At 39.5% G+C, this 27,856-nt stretch overlaps 3 protein-coding genes across 6 annotated transcripts; 2 read left to right on the forward strand and 1 right to left on the reverse strand.

The window, feature by feature from the left end:
- Positions 1-51: 51 nt before the first annotated feature.
- On the reverse strand, positions 52-2,665 carry LOC117538555. 2 transcript variants are annotated; one of them, XM_034204367.1, is made up of 2 exons: positions 2,584-2,665; positions 52-1,664 (listed from the first exon to the last, which is right to left on the reverse strand). In XM_034204367.1, the coding sequence occupies exons 1-2, from the start codon at positions 2,624-2,626 to the stop codon at positions 274-276; spliced, it is 1,434 nt and encodes a 477-aa protein (XP_034060258.1). In that variant the 5' UTR covers positions 2,627-2,665; the 3' UTR covers positions 52-273. The 2 variants fall into 2 exon arrangements, with proteins under 2 accessions (XP_034060258.1, XP_034060259.1); XM_034204368.1 differs by lacking the exon at positions 2,584-2,665 and adding an exon at positions 2,360-2,528.
- A 1,593-nt stretch (positions 2,666-4,258) lies between these two features.
- Positions 4,259-27,856, forward strand: LOC117538563 (alpha-N-acetylgalactosaminidase-like). Of its 3 annotated transcripts, none has more exons than XM_034204398.1 (9): positions 4,259-4,521; positions 23,073-23,229; positions 24,159-24,299; positions 25,213-25,424; positions 25,508-25,602; positions 25,746-25,907; positions 26,065-26,262; positions 26,414-26,554; positions 27,280-27,480. In XM_034204398.1, exons 2-9 carry the CDS (start codon positions 23,075-23,077, stop codon positions 27,478-27,480), a joined length of 1,305 nt encoding a protein of 434 aa, XP_034060289.1. In that variant the 5' UTR covers positions 4,259-4,521; positions 23,073-23,074. The 3 variants fall into 3 exon arrangements, with proteins under 3 accessions (XP_034060289.1, XP_034060290.1, XP_034060288.1); XM_034204399.1 differs by lacking the exon at positions 4,259-4,521 and adding an exon at positions 4,983-5,012; XM_034204397.1 differs by lacking the exon at positions 4,259-4,521 and having other exon boundaries at positions 23,075-23,229; positions 27,280-27,856.
- Positions 7,075-9,342, forward strand: LOC117538564 (PHD finger protein Alfin1-like). Its single transcript, XM_034204400.1, has 5 exons — positions 7,075-7,347; positions 7,440-7,545; positions 7,777-7,846; positions 8,683-8,741; positions 9,069-9,342. Exons 1-5 carry the CDS (start codon positions 7,262-7,264, stop codon positions 9,159-9,161), a joined length of 414 nt encoding a protein of 137 aa, XP_034060291.1. The 5' UTR covers positions 7,075-7,261; the 3' UTR covers positions 9,162-9,342.

The following is a 27,856-nucleotide window of genomic DNA, read 5'->3' on the forward strand; positions in this document are numbered from 1 at the left end:
AGACACAATCTTCCAAGATTTCCGTATTCAAATAAATACACAAACACATGCTTGGATAAAATGTATTCTTATTTTTATTTAACACTCAATTATACATCTTTATGACACAATTGTCAGGTATGCGAATTTGCTTTTCATTTAAAAGAGTATTTGATTCACATTTAATTTGGTATTCAGATTTTACGTCAGTTTGAATATGCAATAATGCAAGAACAAGCATATTATGCACACACAAGCACTCTTAGTGTTTGGCCACAGATCTGAGCGCTTCTATCAGTCTGTGTGTGTGTTGGTTGTCTGCGATGATTTTCCTATCATGCCACTGAGGGCACTTCCCAAAGCCAACAGTATAGCCACAGAAACTCCCAGAGTCCCCAGCCTCCCCAGAGCTGCGGTAGCCAGCGCTGCAGCCCCCAGTGCCCCGGCTCCGATAGGTGCTGCTGCTGCGGTGACCGTCTCCATGCCGATTCCTTTAATTAGCTCTGGCCCCGTGAGAAGGCCCCTTTGTAGATTCACCTGAGTGTTGAATGGGCTCTTTGGTGCACCCAGGACAAACGCCCCTACTGCAACTAGGGTGATTTGTAAAAGTTCTGATATTGTTAGGGGTGTTGAATTCACTGCTAGGCCGAGCGTTGATAGAAGTGCACCAACAACAACTGACCCTAGAGCTGCTAACGTTGTGTTTTTAGACCCAAACGCCTGTTTTGCTGCAACGCTTGCAGCTCCGAGCGACACCCCTGCAGCTGTAGCTGCTCCTAATGTTCCCCCCATGCTGCTCCGGGACCCTAGAGAAGAACTTGAATGCAGTATGGCTCTAAGAGAAACAGATGATATTATGGCAGCTCCCAAAGCGACCTTTCCAGCCACCTCTGGCCCCAGCCCAACCGTGGCCACTGTTCCCAGACCAGCTCCGAGCAGGCCTGCAGACAGATACGCAACCCAGAGGACCGACTGCAGCATCAAAACCACCTCCGCTTCAGACCCTTCTCCTGCTCCACCTGCCCCTAAACCAACCGAAAATCCCAGTATACCCACAAAAACAGAGTAGAAGAATATCCTCTCCAGGAGTTTGCACCCGCTTTTAGATTTTGGTTTTTGGGTCATTCTCTCCGTCAGAGCCTTTCGAAGGGCACAAAGCACGGAGATGGTCAATCCCATGACGAAGAGTCCAACCATGACTCCCATTCTTCCATACAGGACACTGAGGTAGAGTGTGGTGAAGATGATCAACAGAGCTGTGCTCATGTCGTTGATATTGGAGTATGAGTAGACTACAAGGACCAGAATGCCTTGGGCGGCGATGCAGATCCATGGAGGAAGGATGCCTGCTAACACTCCAGTAGTGACAGCACCAAGCACAACAGAGGCTCCCGTCGTGGCCTCCTCTAACCAAGGCAACCTCACTCCAACTTTATTCAACAGCTCCATCACCATGGCAGCAAGGAGGAAACCACTTCCCAGAGAAATGAGCAGTGAGGTGAACACGAGGCACGCTGTCACCACGCCGACCCCAGTGGATCCGGCTCGTCCAGCAGCCAGAGTTGCAGCAGACAGCAGGACGCCATCTTCAGTCAGTGAGGGCTCTACTGCGAATAATGCAGCTTCTCCAAAAGAAAATCCTGCTGCTGCACTTTGTAGGATCGTCTGCACTGCACCAAAAGCACCTATAGGAAAAGAAACAAAGATATAATATATAACAATTTGTTTACAAGGTTGAAATGAACTAAGTGCATTTACTTCAATGCCAACAACAATTGTACACATGAAGTTCAGTTTAGTGGAACTGCATTATGGAAAATGTAGGTTTCAGAGTTTTTTGAGCACAATTTACAGTATTTTTAGATTTTCTTCTTAAAAAAAAATCTATTAATCAATCTTTAGTTTTAACAATTATCATATCATCAAATAACATTAATTAATTTTGAATGTAAATATTGCACTTTTTCCAAACCCTTTTCCGACAGCTCGTATAGTTACTTTTATTTATCAATAAAAAATGATGATCAAATTGTAAAACATGTTGTCTTGCCGAATGTCCTATGTTTTTAAAGCATCTGCAATAATCCAATAGCAATACAGTACACATTTGCCATTCTAAATTAGGAGTATTTTTACTCTATATTAACATAATAGATTACTTTTATTAACTAACTATTAAACGCAGGAGTTTTACTTGAAAGTTATTTTATATTGCGGTAGATATACTAGTCACTAGTAGTCAGTACTAAGTAGTAGAGGATCCTGTCACTTTAAGACGAAAGTGAAACCACTGAAATGGCTCCACGCTGAAACTTAAAACCAGGAACACTTTCTGAACTACGAAAGAACAACAAACATTTCAAACGGACAATTTCATTACCTCCACCCTTGTGTCAGTGCAGTTAATTATCTGCTATAAATAGTTATCTGTACTCTGCTTCATTATAGTAGGCTACAACAACAGCAACACTGTCACATGGCTGCAGAAATGAACTCTGAGTCATCTGTTCAGCAAATGAGAGCAGCTGATTGAATATCTGATATACTGTTATTTATCTCAAGTTTAGCTATATTGTTTTAAGTGTGTCTCTTAAATAGTCTTACCAAGGCTTGTTTCTGCCATGGCTTCTTGAGGCTGCCTCTGCATGAAGCTCAGGCACAGAAAACAGGCTCCACCTTTTCCTGTCTGATGCCACTTTTCACCCACAGAGGGCAGACACAACCATAATAAAGATAAGTGAATGGTTGACATTCAGTAAAGTTATACTTCATATCAAAATGTTTTTAAACGGTCAGCTGTTCCTGTTAGTACAGTCTGTAAACATATTCTAAATAAATGCAGTAATAAACTGTTATTTTTTCAACACAATATGCATTTGTGTTCTAAACAATTGTTTTATTTTTGCAGGTTTAATTGAGGCTTAACCAGTTAAAATCTCATTTATTCACAAGCATAATACAAACCAGGAAACATGTTGCAATGCATGATTTCTGTTTAAAAAAAAAAAAAATGTAGTCAAGAGATAAAGAGGGAAGTCAGGGGATGTTATAAAAAGTGTTAAACCATTTGTAATGGTTAAAAATACTCGTTTTTTCCAGTCTCAGTGCACCTCCTGCTGGAGTCTGCTATGTTGGAATTCCTCTCTAATCAAATGGGAAAGCAAATATAGAAATAATTTACTACAGTAAAATGCCAGTAACACATTGATGAACCAGCATTTATAAGCATGTGCCATAAAACAATATGACATTTTACTGCAGAACAAACTTTTACTTGTGATACTTTTGATACATTCGGCTGATAATACTCTCTCACTTAAAGGCGATATTGTGTTTATACAGCATACAGGTAGTCAGGTACATACTTGAATTTTTGGTTTCTACTAGAGCCGGTCAACAGGCACTACATCACTACATTTAAGTAAGTAGGTTTGTCTTTTCACAAGTAAACACTGTATTTGTACACGGCTCATGTTGACCTTTTTTTTTCAGATACCGTCTGCCTGAAAATACATGTATTCACCCTCTGTCTGGAAGGTATCAGTCTGCACACCTTTGTGCAAGGACAACAATCGACAACTAAGATTACAAGTTTACCTGACGTGAGCTCAAGCACATTTTGGATTTTATACTCTCTTTTTATCAAAGCATATAAAATATGACTCTCATTGGTGATTACGTGCAAAGTTAGCACTCTACAAATGCTTGTTTAAACGGAGGGCCCTTGACCCAAAAAACGGCAAAAAAGCCCTGTAACGCTGAACAATCCTAGTTGGTAGGATGCATACTGATCACATAAACATGTACAAATCATGGTAAAAATACATACTGCCCTGTCAGCAACTCATTTTTGCATCGCAGACAGTTTTTTTTTTAAAATGACAATTATATAACACAGTTTCAGTTAATCTTGTAAGAGTTATCAAATTCAGACTAAGAGTATATTTGTTCCCCTAAATAGGCATTTGAATGCAAATCCCAAAAATACAATGGGGTAAATTACTGTTAAAAAAAGTTTATAATGTCTTCCTTATTGGTTTTAATAGAACAATAAAGCTTTAGTAATCATTAATAAAATCATATTTTTTTATAATCCCTTTATTAATAGTGTCTTTACAAAAAGTGGTACCAAAATGTCTTTTATTAAGACCACATAACAGACGTAAATGTATATTTAGTAGACACCAGGTGAAATACAAATATAAAATGGGACGCGGCCCATGGGCATGGGTGTATAAAGAGAACGCGAACGCGGCCCCTCCAATTCCGCTGTCAGCTGATTCAACCACCAGGTCACGTGGCTCTCGTTTATGTTCCATTGGAGTGTCTCACTTGATTTCTTTACACGCCAACAGAGTGTGTTTATCACGGGTTTTGTTTAAAGGTCTGAGTGAGTAGACGGAATATAAGCTTTAGCGAACACTGCAGAAAACGTAGAGGAAGGACAAAGAGAAGAAGAAGATAAAAGCTGAGATTCGAAGTTGAGGAGACTCATCCTCCTTCGTCTTTCTTCCTTTACTGAGAGCAGGTCACTACATTTAAGTAAGTAGGTTTGTCTTTTCATAAGTAAACATTGTATTTGTATACACTGTATTTGTATACCCTACACGGCTCATTTGTTTTGACAAGTATTGGATGCTCTGTGTTACATACAAACTACAGTTTAGTGACAGATATGGACATGTAAGCCCACACTTTACAACAATATAAGATGATAGTTTATGGTAAACACGTTTTTCATATGTGTTTTACCTGCCATGTTGTAAGAAATGTATGTTATTTGGATAAGTAGTGTTATAATTTAAATCAGTGGTTCTCTACTGGTCAGAGTGGAGAACCACTCAACTCTACGAAGCCGGATTTTCGCTTAGCGAGCTAACTTCAGGGAAAACTCGGGGTTTCCGGTCCTACGACGCTGGTTCTCTTTTTAGCGGGCTAGATCTCCGTGGTAACTTATGCTGAACGGCTAGCTCCGGAGCAGGTTAGGTTGCAGTTTACCACAGCTGAAGACTTCTCCACGCTGCTTTCAAACTGTGAGTAAACAACGTACGCTTCACTTGGAGGATCTGAAGGTGTGCACAGGTCTCAGATGGACTTGGTATCACATTAAGAACGATATTCAGTAATAAGTCTGGCAACAATAGCTATGGAGCTAATTTCCTGCCATAACTCCACAAACTAAACAGGTTTTTACAAATGCCTCATGATTCACTAACAAACACAATGTGGTTTGCAAATACAAAACACCATCTACAAACTAATGCATTTAGTTTTGCAAAGAAAAAAAACGTATCTATCAAACACATAACATTTATCTAATAAATCTGGTCTCAGAGACAACTTCAGCATAGGTTTTACAAGTACACAACTTTTGTTTACAACTACAAAACTTTTTCTTCTCACGGCGGAATATTACTGCCTAAAGTCACGTGACTCACTCACGTGACTTTTGGCAGTAATATTCCCCAGGGGCCGGTGTTGTGTCACATTATGCCTCCCCGTCATGAAATGCCCCCCTTGTCACGGGAACGCGCATTTCTTAAATGACACGTTTACACCTCTAAATGACACGTTAACACCATAGGTTTACACCTTAAAACGATGTTTAAAACGAAAAGTAAACGTTCAGGGTTTTTATTAATGGTAATTTTCATACTGTGAGTTGTTTAGTGGTAGCTCATAGTCTTGATTCTTCTGGTTTAACTTTTCGCTCCGTATTTGAGGTGTCGAAATTCGTTCGTCACTTCCTTTTTGTTTTTTTAAATGTTTTTTTTTTATCATTATTGTTACGTCCTGTCTGTATAAACGTGCTTTAAAATGTATTGTTTAATTTTACCTAGTTGTCATCTAATAATCAAAATATGTTTACAAATGTTACATAGTCTTTGTCAGCATATATGCTATGCGTACCAAATAAAAGTGTGACATTCATGAAACTTGCTCCATTTATTGGTACCAGTCCTAGAACCATACCCTGAAAAATTCTTGAGGGTGGGATTCATAGAAACCTCTTTTGGTGGGGGGGGGCATTATATGACAGGCCTGACCATCACAATATGCCCCCCCTTGCTATCTTACAAAATAAAAGTGTCACATTCATGAAACTTGCTCCATTTATTGGTACCAGTCCTAGAACCATACCCTGAAAAATGCTTGAGGGTGGGATTCATAGAAACCTCTTTTTTTTTTGGGGGGGGGGAATTGTATGACAGGCCTAGCCATCACAACATGCCCCCCCTTGCTATCTTACAAAATAAAAGTGTCACATTCATGAAACTTGCTCCATTTATTGGTACCAGCCCTAGAACCATACCCTGAAAAATTCTTGAGGGTGGGATTCATAGAAACATCTTTTGGTGGGGGGGGGGGGGCATTATATGACCGGCCTGACCATCACAATATGCCCCCCCTTGCTATCTTACAAAATAAAAGTGTCACATTCATGAAACTTGCTCCATTTATTGGTACCAGTCCTAGAACCATACCCTGAAAAATTCTTGAGGGTGGGATTCATAGAAACCTCTTTTGGTGGGGGGGGGCATTATATGACAGGCCTGGCCATCACAATATGCCCCCCCCCCCTTATCTTACAAAATAAAAGTGTGACATTCATGAAACTTGCTCCATTTATTGGTACCAGTCCTAGAACCATACCCTGAAAAATGCTTGAGGGTGGGATTCATAGAAACCTCTTTTTTTTGGGGGGGGGGGGCATTTTATGACAGGCCTAGCCATCACAATATGCCCCCCCTTGCTATCTTACAAAATAAAAGTGTGACATTCATGAAACTTGCTCCATTTATTGGTACCAGTCCTAGAACCATACCCAGAAAAATCAACCAGCGCAATGACGGTCAAGCAGCTGTTATTGACAGCTACGCTATGACCGCCATCTGGAAACACAAATTTGGAAGAATCCGGGTATGTACATGATTGGAATGACTTTGCTTTTGTAAATGTTGCAAATGTGCATTTTTCAACAGGAATGTAATACTTTTGCAACTACTCTCAGGTTGATCCAATGGCACAGTCATCGTGGGAATTGTGAACGAGAACCATCACTGGATGTTGGTGGTGAGAATAGGAGCATATTTTAAGCTCCAATCTGTATCTATAGTGCTGTATACACCATATATAATTAGTGATTTGCAAGATAACCGGGCCACACATACATGCTGTCACTTATTATTGATCAAATCTAAACAATACCCTACATCGTACCTGCGTAATGTATGGTTCCTGCCTAATGCATGTTGTGTTTCCATGTGAATAATAAAAGGTAATGTACCCCCATGAGAAGAAAACCCTCTTCTTGGATCCACTTGGAGAAGGGAAAGGCAAAACGAAGGTGTGCCTGCAGTCTACAAGGTACATTTGATACAGTGTACTAGTTCCGGTGTTTTATGAGTATTTTGACAATGATGTGCTGCATCTTGACACATGTACTATCTACACTGTAGAGCCTTTATGAGGATGAAAGGCTGCAAGGTGTCAAGATGGACATGCAGCACCCTCCCCCATAATCGCCAACAAGACAGCACATCCTGTGGTGTCCTGGCCTTAAAAGTGAGTGTGAAATGCATTTAGCCAAACATTACTCTCAAACTCAAATTCAGTAGCAATTAGACTGAATATCTTGACTTGCTTTTATACATCTTGATCAAAGATGTATTGAATTGTGTCAAACTACACATACAACATGTCATTCTTTAAATCTGTTGGGTCATTTGTCTGTATTCCATTTGAGGGTAAAATCATAGACCATGCAGTCCATATACTAATCAAGGTTCTCTTCAGTTTGAAACCTCACAGAAGGCAGTGCACGAGCTGAGGCTGGACATTGCTACTTCTCTCCTCAGAGAATCTGGTTTGTTACCTTTTCTCAACATTGTCAATGACTTCATGTAGTTACTTTTATTAATTGTATCTCATAAGTATGCATCAATAACCTAGTATATGAATAATGTGCCATGCAAATTGTTGTATTGTATCACTGCTTGGACCATTGGTACTGTTGGGTTAATATTGACCAGGGAAATTATCAGGGTTTTAAAAGCAACACAGTGGCTTAAGTATAGATTAGGGTAAATAGTCACTACATACAGTATATTGTGTATCTCAACTCCAAACAGATAACATATGAAGCATCGCAGGCAGGCATCTTCAACTGCAATTTCATATAGGCTACACACATCACACTCTAACACACCCTTTCAATTCTGCGGTTTATTTAAGATGTGAGATTTCCCCATCTTCCTCCTTTCAATGTGCTCATTGGTGTGTATTACTTTTAACTGATATCCTCAGTTAATTTTTACCTTGAACTTATTATAATCAAAGCTGTAAAGCTAATACATGTGATGAACAACAAAATAACCATGAGAACCAAACTTAAATTGATGCGTACAGTGCGAAATAAGTTTTTGGATGTTTTGTAATGACATTGTGCAGGTTCCCATTCTACAGAGGGTAAGGAGAGAGTGAAAGAAGGAGCAGATGGCTCTTCTGTGCTCAGATTGAATCATTTAGAAAATCTATGTGTTTGTGTGTGTTTTGCCTTTTCTTCACACAAAATAATAAAAGACCACAACAAATGTGTCCTTATATAATTGACCTTTTAGTCAAAAATTGGAATGGGTCACCTTGACCCCAAATCTGCAATGTGGTTTATCTGAAGATATTGATTACGTTTTGTCTCAACAGATGATCTAAGCAGGCTTTGCTTTTACTGCGGGATGGAGGAGCAGGATGAAGAACATTGGGTAATTTCCTATTGCACATTACAAATAAAGAAAATTAGCAGAAATATGTTTCCAGACTTTATCAACATAACATTTGCGTTGGTAATTGCTACTATATTTGGCATCTTTAGCATTAACTGATAAAGGATTAATGTTTTGCTTGTTTTTCCATACATTTTTGTTGAAAATGTATTTCTTTCTCATAACACAACATTTATGTTTTTGAAAGATTTCGATTATTGAAGGAATGGTTAGAATGTTAGTGGGAAATACATTAGAGATATTCTATTATCATAACAAAATCCCATAATGCATACCTTACATAACAAGTATTTATTGTTTTCTCAGATTTGCTGTGACATTTGTCAGCAGTGGTACCACCACCAATGTGTACAAAGGCCTCCAGTTGATCAACCGTACTTGTGCCCTGGATGCACATAATGCCCCGAAGGAACCATCATTAACTGTCCACTGTCATTTCAACCAATGCAACTATTGTTTGGCCTGTCATAAAATGCACCCCACCCCAAAAGAGGTTTCTATGAATCCCACCCTCAAGCATTTTTCAGGGTATGGTTCTAGGACTGGTACCAATAAATGGAGCAAGTTTCATGAATGTGACACTTTTATGTTGTAAGATGGCAAGGGGGGGGGGCATATTGTGATGGCCAGGCCTGTCATAAAATGCCCCCCCACCAAAAGAGGTTTCTATGAATCCCACCGTCAAGCATTTTTCAGGGTATGGTTCTAGGACTGGTACCAATAAATGGAGCAAGTTTCATGAATGTCACACTTTTATTTTGTAAGATAAGGGGGGGGGGGGGCATATTGTGATGGCCAGGCCTGTCATATAATGCCCCCCCCACCAAAAGAGGTTTCTATGAATCCCACCCTCAAGAATTTTTCAGGGTATGGTTCTAGGACTGGTACCAATAAATGGAGCAAGTTTCATGAATGTGACACTTTTATTTTGTAAGATAGCAAGGGGGGGCATATTGTGATGGCTAGGCCTGTCATAAAATGCCCCCCCCCCCCAAAAAAAAGAGGTTTCTATGAATCCCACCCTCAAGCATTTTTCAGGGTATGGTTCTAGGACTGGTACCAATAAATGGAGCAAGTTTCATGAATGTCACACTTTTATTTTGTACGCATAGCATATATGCTGACAAAGACTATGTAACATTTGTAAACATATTTTGATTATTAGATGACAACTAGGTAAAATTAAATTAAATACATTTTAAAGCACGTTTATACAGACAGGACGTAACAATAATGATAAAAAACAAACATTTAAAAAAAAAAACTGAAAAGGAAGTGACGAACGAATTTCGACACCTCAAATACGGAGCGAAAAGTTAAACCAGAAGAATCAAGACTATGAGCTACCACTAAACAACTCACAGTCTGAAAATTACCATTAATAAAAACCCTGAACGTTTACTTTTCGTTTTAAACATCGTTTTAAGGTGTAAACCTATGGTGTTAACGTGTCATTTAGAGGTGTAAACGTGTCATTTCATGACGGGGAGGCATAATGTGGCATTTCATGACGGGGAGGCATAATGTGACACAACCAGTGGCGGCGGGTCATTAGGGCAGGTGGGGCACAGCCCCACCTAGTGTCAGAAGAAAGTATTACAAATAATGATTACAAAAAAATACTAAAAAATAAATAAAAAAACATATAAAATATATTTTAAGGTCATGTTTAATAATCTGATTCGTCTGTACATTTCTGTTTTAGTCTGTGTTCTTCTAATTAGTGTCTAGAGTGCCGTTTTGAGCTGTTTAGAGCCATGTGGGACAAAACCCGATCCTGCCCCTCCCTCTCACAGTCTAAGTGAACGGTGATTGTAAAAACTACACTGCGCATGCTCAGAGTATTTTTCTATTTAACGTGTGTGGCAAAAAAATAATGACCGTAGGGGCATAGTGCTCCCATCCCCACCATACGTCATCTCACATAATTCAGAATTGATTGGCTGTAAGTACTCACGTGGGCAGTGCTGCGAAACGTCACGTGTAGTTTGAAGAGGAGACGAGAGAGCAGCATATAGCTAACATCACCAGCGATTAAAAGAAGTAAAAAACTGAAAGAAAATGAATGAAGTTGACCATTTACTGGAGCACACATTTGAGACACTTAGTCTCGGAGAGAAACTGGAGGTAAAGCGCCTCGGTGCCCACCATCCACCGGATTTCCAAATGGTCCAGACTGCGGGCAAAGTTAAACGTGGGTTTAACGCTGAGTGGTTTGCTAAAAAGAAATGGCTAACGGCGAGCATCCAGAAGAATTCCCTCTTTTGCTTTCCTTGCCTGCTTTTTGGTGAAGATCAAGGTACTTGGTCGAGGACAGGTTACAAGGACTTAAAGCATCTTTCGGAGAGGACAATGAAGCATGAGAGCAGCAACAGTCATTTGGAAAATGCCGTAAAATTGGGATTACTTGGAAGGGTGAATGTTGCAGCTCAGATTGACAGCGCCTACAGACGCGGCATTGATTCTCATAATAGGAAGGTGGAAGAAAACAGGTACGTGCTTGGTCGGATTATCACCTGTATTAAACTGTGTGGGAAATGTGAGACAGCACTGCGGGGCCACAACGAGTCGGCGGACTCTCTGAATCCAGGGATATTCAGGTCAATTTTCGAGACAATGTGTGAGGGCGATTCCAGGCTTCAACGGCACTACGAAGCTCAGCTTGTTTTCAAAGGGACATCAAGCACCATACAGAATGAACTCTTGGACTGCATGTATGATGTGTACAGGGAGGAAATAGCCAAGCAAGTGGACAACACATCATTTGTTGCCGTTCAGGCCGACGAGACAACCGATGTCTCCTGTAAATCGCAAATGGTGATTGTGCTGCGATACATTATGCCTGACCTCACAGTTACAGAGCGTTTTTTTGGAGTTTGTGGAAGTAAAGGACAAAACTGGTGTTGGTCTCTAACAGCATCAAGGCTGTTCTGGAACCCCTGAAGCTGAAAGAAAAGCTAATCGCTCAGACCTATGACGGGGCGGCCGTCATGAGCGGTAACGTGCGCGGGGTACAGACGGTGATGAAGGAGACGTACCCAAACGCTCAGTTTGTTCACTGCTACGCCCACCAACTGAACCTGACCCTGCAGCAACTGTGTTCAGCAAGGATGAGCATCCTGAAGGTGTTTTTTGCAGATCTTCTCCACGCTGCTTTCAAACTGTGAGTAAACACTGTGTGCTTCACTTGGAGGCTGTCTGAAGGTATACACAGATGGACTTGGACATTAACAACGATATTCCGTAATAAGTCTGGAAACAATAGCTGGTTTAAATGATTTATTCGAGCAACTCGTTTGTCTTGTTGTAGTCCTCGCTGTTCGTGTCCGGATATCGCCATCGTAATCACAACCTCACACACTGGTACTGGATGTGCATCAACGTGTTCCTAAGAAGCCAAATATACCAAAAGATGTATGTAAACGACAGAAGAAAGCGATCGAAATGTGTATTTCAGTCGAAAGCCACGCACCCCACGGAAACGAGTTGATTGGGAAACAAGTTGATCGGGAAACAAGTTAATCCGGAACACCGGCACATATCTATCTATCTATCTATCTATCTATCGGCACATGCTCCACGGCAGCAGGGGGCGCTACTGAGTCCATTGGGAAGGCGGGAGGTTGAGCAGAGCATGGAACTATGGAGGACGGAACATGACTTAAGTATAAATAAATAAATGTATGAAGAAATACAGGAATAAATAAATTACGTACATAAATACAGGAATAAATAAATAAATACGTAAATAAATAAATAAATACAGGAATAAATAAATGACGAAATAAATACAGAAATAAATAAATGTTGAAATGAATACACAAATAAATAAATAAAAGAATAAATGCATAAATAAATATGGAAATAAATACATCAATGTATAAATAAATAAATGTCGAAAATAAAACAGAACACACGTTATTATTATATATCTTTCATTTATTTCTACATTTACGCGACATACATTTATTTATTTATGTATTTATGTGTCCGTATGCTAATGAGGTGGGCGGTCCTAACCTCAGTCTGAAGCAGGATTCGCCAATTGTTGGAGCCAGGCAGAAGCAATAGATTTGTGGCAAGTCACATCATGTCGAGCTGAGCCAAGTCCTCTATACATCGTTCCACACGAAACTGGACATAATCTTTTGGTTCTCCGTTCTCTAAATGGTCCGCTAATGATCGTAAATGATCTCCAATGGCTCTTAAATCAATATCCATAAATAAACCTTACAACTGTGGATAAACCATGGATGTATAAAGATAAGGGCTAAACAGTAAAGCTCCTGCATTCGAATCAGCGCGGTTATCCAGGCGTTAGTAGTAGAGCCCTCTGCCAGAAATGATCACACACTCCTGTAACCAATCCTGCTTCAGACTGAGGTTAGGACCGCCCACCTCATTAGCATACGGACACATAAATACATAAATAAATAAATGTATGTTGCGTAAATGTAGAAATAAATGAAAGATATATAATAACGTGTGTTCTGTTTTATTTTCGACTTTTATTTATTTATTTATACATTGATGTATTTATTTCCATATTTATTTATGCATTTATGTATGCATTTATTCTTTTATTTATTTATTTGTGTATTCATTTCAACATTTATTTATTTCTGTATTTATTTCGTCATTTATTTATTCCTGTATTTATTTATTCCTGTATTTATTTATTAATTTACGTATTTATTTATTTATTTATTCCTGTATTTCTTCATACATTTATTTATTTATACTTAAGTCATGTTCCGTCCTCCATATGGAACAGCCCTTGCCAGCCTGATGACAGCGTGTTTCTAGCGATCCAGCGATCTGGGTCAGTGTTTGAACAAGGTGAATTTAGCGATCACAACGAAAGCAGCCAAGACACATATTGAGCCCAGAAAATTAATGTTATTAGGGCTGTAAATATAATAAGCCTTTGTCTAAAATGGACAACATTGTAAATAAGGAGATTTAAACCACACAGCGATTCTGGAACATTGATTTGATTTTTCTCATGGCTATTATTAAAGATCAGAGGAAAATAACAGAATGAGAGGGGTCAATCTGGAAAACAAATAAAGAAGCAAAGAGATTGTAGAGCAGTGAGAAGGAAAACAACTTGGTGTGTCAATTCATTATATGCCAGTATTTTTCGTTGTGAAAAGAAATCGCCCCCTCGGATTTTTTAACAGCCCACTCAGTCATTTCATCCTGAAGCCGGGCCTGTTTTAGACAAAGGCTTATTATATTTACAGCCCTAATAACATTCATTTTCTGGGCTCAATATGTGTCTTGGCTGTTTTCGTTGTGATCGCTAAATTCACCTTGTTTATAATATTATCACAATAACACTGACCCAGATCGCTGGATCGCTAGAAACACTGCTGTCATCAGACTGGCAAGGGCTGTTCCATGCTCTGCTCAACCTCCCGCCTTCCCAATGGACTCAGTAGCGCCCCCTGCTGCTGTGGAGCATGTGTGAGTGAGCATGTGTGAGTGTGTATGAGCCAGCCACGGCGGAATATTACTGCCAAAAGTCACGTGAGTGAGTCACGTGACTTTTGGCAGTAATATTCCGCCATGAGAAGAAAAAGTTTTGTACTTGTAAAAAAAAGTCGTGTACTTGTAAAACCTATGCTGAATTTGTCTCTGAAACATGATTTATAAGAACAATGTTATGTGTTTGTTTGATATGCAAAACTAAATGCATTAGTTTGTAGATGGTGTTTTGTATTTGCAAACCACATTGGGTTTATTAGTGAATCATGAGGCATTTGTAAAACCTGTTTAGTTTGTTTGTGGAGTTATGGCAGGAAATTAGCTCCATAAATAGCTGGTTTAAATGATATATTGGAGCTCGCAATGTTTTGAACAGACATCCCCAGTCAACTAGTTTTTCTTTTTGTAGTCCTCGCTGTTCGCGTCCGGATATCGCCCTCGTAACCACAACCTCACACACTGGTACTGAATGTGCATCAAAGTCTTCCTACCGAGCCAAATATATCAAAAGATGTATGTAAACGACAGAAGAAGCGATCGAAATGTGTATTTCAGTCAAAGGCCACGCCCCTCACCTCTGTGCCCCAGTTGATCGGGAAACTAGTTAATCCGGAACACCCGCAAAAATCACCGACTGTGTGAACGTGAAAATTAATAGAATATCACCTCCCATCTTCAGAGCTATCTGACTATTACATATCTGCCACAACATAAGTAACCGGATCAAAGTAACATTACGTACTGTCCGCGGCACTGTGAGTTCAGACGTCGATATGTCTCATTATCATTCATATCACACAGGGGCGGATCTAGACAAATGTTCATGGGGTGGCAGGAGATTTTGAGGGGTGGCATCCCCTGGTAGAAATATATGCTGATTTAATCGCAGTCATATCAATGTTAACTTGCAAAGCCACTATATTAATATTTTAACTCAATAACATTAGGTGACATTGTTGTGGCACATCAGTAAAGCCTATAAATATATAAGGTGGCAGACTTAATTTAATGAATTTTAACTGAACAATAACTGAATGAGTTTGTTTCACTCTTAGACCAGCAGGGGTACCAAATCTATGCAGAATGCTGCAATAAGTACATTAATTAATTGTCTCATCGATATTTGTCTGTATGAATATGATACTATTAACAATCATATTATTCCTATCAGCTGTCAATCACTGTTATGATTCACATATTCATTTATTATTGAATAAACTATATTTTTTGGAGGAGTTAATGATGAATGTTCCTCAAGATGCTTGCTCACCCTCCTTCAAATTTGAAAGACAAGTAATTACTATCATGTATCAAAATTCAAAAGATTCAAAGGAACAGTTCAGCGCCCCACAACTTTATTGCAAACAGTTGCAACCTTGACTTTACAACAGAAATAACAAACATTAAAGAAGTGACTAACTGCATCAGTTAGGGTTAAAACACGTGTATTCAGCTAAAACATATAAATTATCCAGTGGAAATTCCTTACCTACTGGCCTAGTTAAATCAAAGTGGTTACTTTTTTTTTGGCTGGGCAGTGTAGTTTTACACACTGTTATTTGACTTTCTCAGGACTTAAAACTGTTTTTTGGGGGCAGACCCCCACAAAGAAAAAAAAATATATACACACATACTAGCGGTACTCGAGTTGAGGGGGGATGAGGGGGGATGGCATCCCCCCTGAAATAAAAACGGTCAAAATCATCCCCCTTCTAAAACTGCCATCCCCCCTTTCCATCCCTTATGTCATTTTATCAATGAACGTGGCACTGGTATTATTGCTATTTCAACATTAATTGTGCGCATTTTGAGTAAAATACTGTGAGCGAGGGAGCACGCACACACGCAATGACATTTTTACCAAGTAACTGACGCTATACTATGCGAGTGCCCTAGAGGGCGCCAGAGCGCCGTGATGCGCCTGTTTGATCGATGCCAGAAGCGCAGGTAACGGTCATCACTAGTGATGGGAATTCCGGCTCTTCTTGGTGAGCCGGATCATTTGGCTCGGCTCACCAAGAAGAGCCGGCTCTTTCGGCTCCCAAACGGCTCTTCAGTTTACCACATATTATACCTTTTAATTAAATCAAATGTAGCCCTGTTTTGACTAATAATTTATATGTGTACACATATAGCACTTAAATTATTCAATACATCCTTTGTACTGAAGTATTCAAAAGTAAAAATTACATGTTTAATATAAATGATTTGCCGTGGCAAATTGTTTTCATTGCATTTACAGACCCGTGTAACTCTCTGATACCACCCAATGAATGCATTGACTTGCTTGTAGAACCACGCCACACAAAACAGATAGCAACACCTATAAAAACTATTTTAAAAAAGGGGCTACTGTATCGACCTATATAAAGTAGCTTATATAAATATCGTTTTTTTTTTCAAAATACCAAAAAGATCCTGCATTTTAGCCATGCCTCATTTCGCTATTTGCTCTTTCCAGCGCTGTTTTTGCAGGGGGCTGATTCTGTGAGCTGCAGCTGACCACGCCCCCCTGCAGGAGAGGGGAGCGTGCTCTGAGATCAGCTGCTGGGCTGTCAGAAGAGAGGGAGAAAAAGAGATCTCCGTCCTCCGTGTTTTATTCTTATAGAAGTAAGAAGAGAAGTAACGGGGCAGAAACCCTCCTTTTTACGCAGCGGTCATCAAACGGCGACACATATTCAGTGTGCAGTTCCTTTGGCATTAGGGCAGGGATATCTAGATACTTTCCAAGGTTTGACATCATGAATTGTGCTACTTTTAAAGCAAGCAACGATGTTTTCAAATCTGTAATCAAAAAGCTCCTCAAAAACACTATTGAAGCAGTTCCTGCCGTTGCTACGTTAGTTCAAACAGTAACAACGGACTACTTTTCTTAGCGGATGCATGTCAATTTAAATCAATACATACAACTATTTTTTTAAATCAATAAAATCATTTTCTAAATCCTTAAAAGCATTTAAATTAATATTGGGAGTCATGTCGTTACTTTGTTGAGAATGTGGCCATGTGTAATAAGCGGGATAATGTGCACATTGCATCATGTGCCTTCATGCCGATCTAGATCCCTCCGCAAAAAAGAAAAGAAAAAACGGCTCGTTCGCGGGCGAGAGCCGGCTCCCGTCGTTCACTTAAAAGAGCCGGCTCTTTGAGCCGGCTCGTTCGCGACAGACACATCACTAGTCATCACAATGGCCAAGCCTCCAGGAGGACAACGCGATCTGAGGGACTTCATATTTAAAAATACTAAAAATAACATTTCAGGTAAGTCAAGAGTCAGTAATCTTAGTCATTACTCATTACTTTAGTCACCAAAGGTGGAATCTATGGACATAAGCAGCAATAACAACTTAGTTTGGAGTTTAGCTACGTTTTTCTCTAGTGTTAGCTAGCTGGTCAGACTCAAAACTGTTGATGAAATTATACCACCAGCACCAGAAGAGCTGAAACCCCTCCTTCAAGCAGTGAACACATCTCCACAGCTGAGTGTGAACGTGGGTTTAGTCAGATGAACATTTTAACCACAACTAGAAGCTCCCTGGAGGTAAAAAGCATGTCAGCCTTGCTTTTCATCAAGTGTGTTGGCCCTCCACTGAACAAGTTCAGACCAGAGGTATATGTCAAGACTTGGGTTCAAAGCCATTGCTTAGCTAACAATCCGAAAGCAAGAGCCAGAAAAATTGAGACCAAAAAGCATGATTATGAAAATCTTTGGAAACTTCTATGAGATGGGGGAGAGTGGCGTAGGCAGCCATTGACAACATTGGTCCTATTTTGTATTATCTGTATAATCTTTTAATATATTTTCATATTTCGTAAACCATTTCAATTTGCACTTAATGCCCTGTTCCTAAAAAATGTCATGAAGAATTTACATAATGATTTAATTAATTACGATACAAATGTAACCCTTTAGATACCAGTTTTGATCGTATACCAGTAACTGCTTTTTTTGAAAAAATACACTATAATTCAATATTCTAAAAACTATTTTGACTTTATTATTAGTATAATCAGTTGATCCATCTGAATAATAAATGAGGGACTGTTAACCTACAAGATTTGTACCATATACTTCATTATAACCACTGTAAAGGAATATTTTGGTCTTGTTAAAGTATATAGAGTTTAGTGATTTGTCCTCGGGAATCTGTTTAATGGTTAAAGTGTATTCCTGCCTGTAATGTGATCCATAGCTTCTCAGGAAGACACAGGTCAAGAGGTCATCTGATGTCTTGTGGGGGAGAAGCTTGGCTCATGTGGGTTTACAATGCAACGAGTCTATGTCTCGACATCTGGCATGCATTAAAGGAAAACCCGCGTGTTTTAGGGCCCTCCTCTTCTCTTTGTATAGATGGGTGCTTGGCGCTTTTAATGTTCAGAGTTTGCTGGTATCTTACAGGAGAACTGTGATATGCTGTGAACTCTCCGGCCGCTGAGGCTCTCAATAAATATCAGTGTATTGACAGGCGAATCCAGTTTCACTCATTTCATGATTGGCTCAACATTGCTGCAAAGAAGTTTTAACTTCACAACCACATTTTTGTATTCCCTCCCCCCCTTTAAATTAAAGTGAAACAAATATTTTGCCCTAATTGTCCTCTGCATTTGACCCTAAATGTTATTCTACTCTAATGAGGTGACTTGGTCAAGAGCAATGGAAGGAGTATCTGAACATCCATAACATGCATGTTGTTTTAGGAGTATAATAATTATCTTTATGCTGGTAGGTCTCCCATCCTCGGCGGGTTATCAGCACAAATTATGTCCCCATATGATAAAATCCACCATCCCCCCTAATTTTTTTTTACAACTTGAGTACTGCATACAAGGTCATCATCTTAACAGTTTTTTATGCTCATCGAGTCATCCAGAGCAGAGCATCAAGTTGGCATGCCTATTACAGCTGAATGGTAGTTCCACGATTACCATGTTGTTCAGCAAAACGCCTCACAAACTGATTAAGATCAACAGCTTTAGTGCGTTTTGATTCAATGCTTAGTACAGCCAAACTTGACAGTCTCTTCTCTGTCATTGTAGACCGCAAATACCTCATTCCTTCCGTCTGCTTGGATCCGAATGCTTCACATCACATGATATCACATCATAATGTATCATATATTTCCTTATCTGAGTCAGCTTCTTGAGCCGTATCTGGCCGTGTGACACTCAGTGTCACATACTGTATGCAGAAGTATTATTTTAAGCAACATATTAAGTTGACAAAACACTCGAGTCAAATGTAATTAAAGTCAGATCCACTAGTGTCTTAGCTAGTCACTGCTGCTAGGCAGCAGTGATATCATAAAACTGTTAATGAACGCAAACACTTTTTCTTTTACCAGCTGTATTCACCTTGCAGGTGCAACTATGTGGCTTTTATCCTGGATAAAGTGTTTAAGTCATGGATGTTTAAAGTTTAACGTCTTCATATTTGTCTAATATTATTGTTGACTTTTCACTCAGGAAGTATGACGCGCTGCGCTGTCAGTACGCGGCTTGTCCATGTTTGTGATTGGTCGATCGCTCCAAATACCACCCCTTTTATGTGAACGCGCACCTAACTAGATAGGACACGGCTGGCTTGAGCGATCCACTTGATAACCCGCGTCGTAGGACCACTTAGCGAGAGCGCGTATGTTTTGGATTAGGCCAACCGTCTAACTCAAACATATCCAGGTTATGTTGAACCGGCTTCGTCGTACAGGCCTCAGGCCTCGGGACCCTCTTTTTCCTTTGTCAATAAATCGCGACCCGAAATTTAAACCACTCAAATCTATTCAATAAAAAATGGTGCTGTAATATATATGCTTTTCAGCATACAATATTAATTAAAGTGAAGTACAGTGCATATATCCCTTCACAGAACAAAAAAATGCTTTTAAATAAGGTTTAATGAGATGATGGAATCAAAGCCTAGAAGGGGGGTCTGGGGGGGATTGTCCCCCAGGAGATTTTTAGAAATACTAACATATAAACTACGCATTCTGGTACACTCTGAGAATAAAATAAATAAATCTATACTACCCGACCTATTAATAATATTTGATGCCATTGTTTGTTTTTCACTTTGTTCTGACAGCTGAACTTGCTGCTCCTCACAGAGAGAAGAGCAAAGAGGAGATAGTTTGTGTGAATTACTTTAAATTGTGGGTAAGGGTAGATAGCTCCCATTGTTCTGTGACCTGTCAATCATCAAACCGGGGGTCATATTTCATTATGTGTTCATTTAGTGGGAATGCTGACACAGCATTCCAACTATTTGTTATGCTACGCACGAAATTCTTTATTATTCCGCCGGGTTATTTTGCGCCACTTCTCCCACATTGAACATCACAAAAACTCAGTTCAAAATTCAAAACGTTCAGCTCGGTCGGGAATAGATGGCTATTACTTTTATCCTTCACAACTTTCATAATTCCAGAGATACATCCCATAATACATCACATTTGTTATCATGGAAGTCAATGGAGAAACTCTTCAGACTTCAACAATCTTCATGCAACTTCAACTGCTAACTGCTCCTTCTTCAACTGCTAACTGCTCCTTCATACTTTCACTCAGAAACCTCATTCCAACTTTAAAATATTACACATCTTTCTGCCATTATTCGTGTAACACAACTTTTAAATCTGATTCTTACTTTTAGAGATATTAAACATTGTTCAGACCTTGGTAAAGAGTCCTATTTCAGATTTTAGAGTGCGTGATGTCACAGCTAGAGTGGAGGACAGATTTCATTTTGCCTTCATATTTTCTTTTAAACCTGCCATAATTCCCAAACCCTACATTCCTGAGACATCATTTTTCATGACAAACGTAGGAAAACATTTCGTAGCTGGAAAGATAAAAAAAATAAGCAAAATAATTAAACAAAATGCCTCTTGAGGGCATGAAGTGACAACAACTTTCAACATGTCTCCATTAAAACCCATTGCAAGTTCAGCCTCACCTTTCCCCACCATAGCAGCCGCACACCTTTAGTTAATCTGCCAAAAAGCCCACATTATTAACCCGAAAGTACACAAAAAGTACACTTCAGATGCTCAAGTTCCTTGACATGCTTCACGCTTTGAAATGTCACCGATATCTGTTACGGTTCTTCAACAAAACGTTCACATGTAACAGGTTTATCTCTCATTCAGAACAATGAAAGTGCTCTCCTCTCACTGATCACCATGGAAACCTTTGATCTCTGGACACGTCGTTAGCTCAAATATAAACACCTGTGTCATGGAACACGATGCTGTCATAACTCCAATTGACATAATTAGAGCAGCAGACTAATGACGTGGTCACTGGAGTTTAACAGACTGTCTCAGACTATTCTTTTCCATCTGATGGAGACTTCATACTGACTTCAACATGTTCCACATATTTTAAACATTATTGGTGACGTATGCTTTTAGTTCTAAAGTTTTCAGTTCAAATATTCTGCTGCTTTTTCATGCATTTAGACTTTTATTTTCTTGTTCTTATTTCACATTCAAGTCCCCTTTAAAGTACTCAGCCACACCACAGCCACACCACTTTATACCAGGTGCGACTGTTGCTATGTGAGTTAATCTTTCAAATACAAGGTCGCTTGTTTGATTTAAGCTCTTGTGTAGGGTTGGGTACAACATTTCGATTCCAAAGGCATCATTTAGACATGTGAATTTCGGTTCCGCTTTTCGATGCCTGAGGAAATGTTTCTCGCCGCTCTCCGTAGCCTACTGTATGACTGCGGCGGGGCGGGAAATATAGCGTTGTACCTACACTTCCTACAGCGTAACCTGAGACCAGGGCCGGCCCGTCGCACTGGCGTTATAGATGTCCGCCTAGGGCGCCAGATCTGTGGAGGCGCTGCGCTGACAGCTCTGGGAGAAAAAAAAAATGTTTTGACCGTTGGTGCTCATCCTAATTTTCGGCCTTGATGTAACAACATTCATAATTAAGTAAATGTAACACCTTTTTCATTCCGGTTACACTTTTTATTTGCCCTGTACGATGGGCGCTGTAAGTGATGAAGATAGGGGATGTTGGCTTATCTGGCACCCGCAGCTCACAGCCAAAGTGCGAGTGAGCGTGGGAGAAAGGGAGGGCGCTGTTGTTATTAGCATCTGGTGCTAGCTGCTCTAACGGAAGAAGAAGATGTTTCTACAATGATGTGGAGGGAGAGTCCTCTCCAGTCAGACTGAGAGGCTGATAACTACAGCTCAGTGAGGTAAAGGACTCTGAGTGTTAGATAGTTCACTTTAGTCTAAGTTATCTCAGTGGGTCTCAAACGTTTTGATCACAATTTATGTAAACACATATTTCCAAGGCACTCCTTTATAATTATAGGACAGTAAACCAGACATATCGTTTTAAACTGGAGAGATAAAAAAATATGCTAAAATACGTTACATGTATTTGTTATTGGCTATGGTAGGTTATTGGTTATGTTCACATACTTATTTAATTATATTTAAATCTGCGACCCACTCGAAACGGGCCCGCGACCCACCAGTTGAGAACCACTGATTTAGATGATATGACTGGACGGTAGGAGAAGTCACCTGACAGGTTGTTGAAGCTTCAATAGCACACCTTCTGAGTCATGTGAGACTCAGGGCGTGTGTGAGAGATGTTTGTAATTTGTCTTACAGAAGATAAAAACCTTACGACAGTATTATTTTGGCTTAGCTTTAAAGGAAATGCTTCAACAACAACACAATTGTTTTGCTGCAGGACATGAATACGCAGGCAGCAAAACCTTTCACGAGGCATTCAGAACACATTTAACTGTGATGTCATCCATCAAACTAACATCTGATTCAACCTATCCCTTTTCCTCTGCAGTTATGCATTTAGCGGAGCTTTTATTTGTGTCTTCGCTCTCTGTGGCCACCTTCGCCCTCGACAATGGAGTGATGAGGGTCCCTCCCATGGGCTGGCTGGCATGGGAACGATACCGCTGTGACATCGACTGTGACCACGACCCCAAGAACTGCATCAGGCAAGCCTACATAATATTAATATAGCACACTGTGATTTCACTAGAGCTTTCCTTTTAAAAGCAGGGGTTATTTCACCTTGTCACCAACTTTTGCATTATCGAAATTCCGTCCATTCCGATAAGCCACCCTGAACCGGCACTTATATACTTCTTCTGTATATGATAACTTATTTTAAAATGTAGCATGTTGGCAGACATTGCTGCTGAACAATCAGAAGAATGGTTTCCTGTCTGTGTTATTTTACTACAACCATCATATTTAAGTTTTGATGTGGGGCTCCGGGAAACCAAAACAGTTTAGTGGAAAAATACATTTGCTTTCAAACATTTCCATTTTCCTAGAATTTATATTATTTTAAATGTCAAAATGTGTTTATTCTTAAAGGTGGGGTATGTAATTTATTTCACAAACACTTTTTGTTATATTCCATGGAATGCTCTTAACATCCCGATGGCAATGAATATATTAAATGCTTTGACAATAAATACATAGAAAATGTCATCTGTGGATGCCGTAGCGCTGTAAAAAGCACGACCAATCCGGCCCGGCTAAAATAACTGGATGGCCTAACTGCCTGTCAGCCTTCCATCTGTGCACAAACTTGTCTCATGCCCTCATTGGTCATGTGCGCATTCGTGTGTGTTGGAGGAGGGGCTCTGTAAGGAAGTGGCAGATTTTTTCCGGTTGTGTATTTTCAAATTCTAATGCACTCGAGCTGGTTTCTCCAAAATTACCTACCCCACCTTTAAGCTTGAGAACCTTTTTTTTGTAAGAATGAGTGCAATTCATTAGCCAAACCACTTATTTGTACAAAAATAACTTCACAAACTACAGGAGAACAAGTTTTATGATATTATTATTTTACATTTGCTTTTAAGATGTGTTTACTCTACCTCACACGTAATGAGCTGTTCTGTCTTCCCTCCAGTGAGAATCTGTTCATGGAAATGGCAGACCGACTGTCTGAGGACGGCTGGAGGGAACTGGGCTACGTGTATGTGAACATAGATGACTGCTGGTCCTCCATGAAGAGAGACGACAATGGACGGCTACAGGCTGACCCCAAAAGGTAACGGTGCAGTGTGCACACACACACACACACACACACACACACACACACACACACACACACACACACACACACACACACACACACACACACACACACACACACACACACACACACACACACACACACACACACAGGAGCTGTTTCCTCAGTGCAAATATTAATCTGTAACTTATGGCTTGTAAGTCAATAAAACAGTACAACAAGGTGATTACAATGTGACAGTAATGCAATCATGTGACTGAAAATGTTGTTCATTTGTAGTCAGTAGTTTCACAACTCTGCGGGGTATATAAGTTATTATATGCAGCACCAGCATATGTACAAAGAAGACATTGATGAAATGTGGAGGTTAAAAAACAAACATATTAAAGCACAAAAAACAATGATATAGTACTTATAAGCTTAAAATGAACAACTGTAGGCTTTGCCAATTTAGAGATTCACTATTTGAGTGGAAAATATGCTATACCGTATTGGTTCAGGCATAACACTATGTTTTTAGTAAGATTTTATTTTTGTTTGATGTACTTTTTTTGTGTACTTACTTCAATTGTGTATACTAACTTCAATGTGTATACTAAATTTGTATATGTGTATACTTTAGTTTGAATATTTTGTATGTTTGTATTTCGTATTCTATAGAGCTACTCTGTACTTATGTATATATTTACTGTTTTTTTATTTTGTACTGTAAATATGTAAATAATTGCTTTTTGTGTTTATTTCACAGTTTATCTTAATATTTGATTAATGTGCAATGCATTGTTTACATGCTGCCTTGACAAAACAATTTCCCAATTTGGATCTATAAAGTAAATATTTTCTTTACTATATTAAAAAAGGAGTGCCTGAGACTGTACGCTGTGTAATTGGTATATCGTTCCAACTGCCCTTTTTTGCACTCCTTCAGATTCCCAGGAGGCATCCATAAACTGGCACGCTACATGCATGACAGGGGTCTCAAGCTGGGCATCTACGGGGACATGGGCACACACACCTGCGGGGGCTACCCGGGGACAACACTGGACAAGATAGAGTTAGACGCTCAGACCTTTGCCGACTGGGAGGTGGATATGTTTAAATTTGATGGTTGTTATTCTAACGCCACAGAGCAAGAGCAGGGTAAGAGACGAAGAAGGGACCTTTACATCGTATTTAATGAGATGAAGCTGACTTGATTTGACTGTTGTTCCTCTCTTGGACAGGTTACCCTCTAATGTCAAAGGCTTTAAATGCCACTGGACGTCCCATTGGCTACTCCTGCAGTTGGCCTGCCTACCAGGGAGGCCTACCACCTAAGGTATAATCATCTCAAAGTCTAACATAATTCAGGTCATTGAAAATATCCCCAGTGGAAGTAGACTGTTTTGAGGAATTTGTTGTAATAATTTAAATCCAAATATCATTGATTCACTTTTTTGTGAAACTGAATTTTGTTTTTAGGTAAACTACACACAGTTGGGTGAGATCTGCAACCTGTGGCGTAACTATGGTGACATCCAGGATTCCTGGGACAGTGTGCTGAACATTATTAACTGGTTCTTTGAAAACCAAGATGTCCTGGTATCTGCAGCTGGACCTGGAAAGTGGAACGACCCTGATATGGTTTGTTCAACTGTTTAATATATAACATATTTACTGTTTACTATTTTCTATTCAGTCTGTTAATTAGGTCAGGAAGAACCAGTACTATGAGTTAAAAAGCTACAGGTATGAACACTTGTTTTATCCTCTATTGATTGTGTAATTTTGACTTCCACAGTTGATTGCTGGTAACTTTGGCCTCAGCATGGAACAGTCTCGGTCTCAGATGGCTATTTGGGCGATTATGGCTGCTCCTCTTTTTATGTCCAATGACTTGTGCACCATCAACAGTGGGGCCCGCAGCATCTTGCAGAACAAAATTGCAATCGGCATCAATCAGGATCCCATGGGCATCCAAGGAAGGCGCATTTTAAAGGTGACACTCTTTTGCTGGGTCCTTTCAGCTTCTTGCAAGTGATCAGAATGGGGAAACAAACTGATATTAGCTGCTCAGACCTTTTACATATAAATAACTTCTCATCCTTGGTGTCATTGTTAACAATTTCTCTTTCATTTTTGTCTGCCAGGAGAAGAGTGGCATTGATGTGTACTGGCGCCCACTGTCAAAAAATGCCAGTGCATTGGTCTTCTTCAGTCGTCGTAATGACATGCCCTACCGATACCAGACTTCCCTCAGCAAACTCAACTACACCACAGGCAGCTACCAGGTTTGTTTTTGCTAATTGAACATCTGGCCCTTGGCATTCCATTTGTTGATAATTTCAGCACCATCACTTTTTTACTTTCTAGATTAGAATACACCTGAACATTTTATCTATCTATGTCCTATATCTATTTTCTTCTTTGTCTGTGGTACCCACTCATCAGACCACTACTATATACAATATAATGCTATGGTTGATAAAAAGAAAAGTACATAATAATAATAATGCTACACTTGAAACTTACTACAGCCACAGAAGTCAAGCCCTCTTACCGTCTCTAATGGGGTGCCACAGGGGATTTATCTTGGTCCACTTCTATTTACATTATACATAATTAACATTTTATGCAGAGAATACAATTGATATGCCACATGGTTTGCCACAGTCTGCATTTGATGATTTACAATTATCAATTATTTTACCAACTTCTTTTTTAATGTAGATAAGACCAAGAACATGGTATTCTCAACTTCCACCACTGTAACCACTCCTGCCATTAAAACTTTATGTCTGATCTGAACTGTAAAACTGTTGTTACAGCAACTTCAATGTTAGCACTTTGTTTATGGGTGATATTTGTCTGATTGTGATGATGTGCACTTATTCTACGGTTGTGGTCCGCTGGATCCATACAAATACATTTTACCAGTTTTATTTTACATTTTGTTAACACAGTGAGGATGTATTCAGCAGGAAAATCACTTTTTCTCGTATACTCTCACTCTCAGATCTATGATGCCTTCACGGAGAAGACCATGACGCTGAAAGACTCCACTAGCTTCGTGGTGTCAGTGAACCCAACAGGTGTGGTCATGTGGTATGTGTCTGCGCCTGCCAAACGGAACATCCGCCAGTTCTACAGAGGTGGCAGACTGCAGGGATCACTCTTCGATGATGATGAAAACGCCATTTCTCCTGTCTTCCTCTGATCCCTGACTGATTTAACTTGATTACATAAGGATGTAAGAGTTTCATCTTAAAAGCATGGCACTAACTATTACAAGTACAGTAATCCATTGAAGCTCAGGGACAGCAATCTGGAAATGCTCCTTATCTGTATTTTTTTAATTCTTAAATTCTTCACATGCAGTATCAATAAAATAAAACAAAACAAAACCCACTTAATGTGATTGAAAAATCCATGATTTTAAACACATGTATGTACTTCACAGAGCATTAGGGCAGATGATTAATTGTATCTCTGTTGAGATTTCCAAAAAGCTGAAAGACTGGTTTCAGATCAGCACTTTAATGCAGATTATTCTGTGAATTATGTTCTTCTCTGAAATAAATATTTTAAATTAA

This window comes from Gymnodraco acuticeps, unplaced genomic scaffold (genome assembly GCF_902827175.1).
Source record: "Gymnodraco acuticeps unplaced genomic scaffold, fGymAcu1.1, whole genome shotgun sequence".
Taxonomy (NCBI): domain Eukaryota; kingdom Metazoa; phylum Chordata; class Actinopteri; order Perciformes; family Bathydraconidae; genus Gymnodraco; species Gymnodraco acuticeps.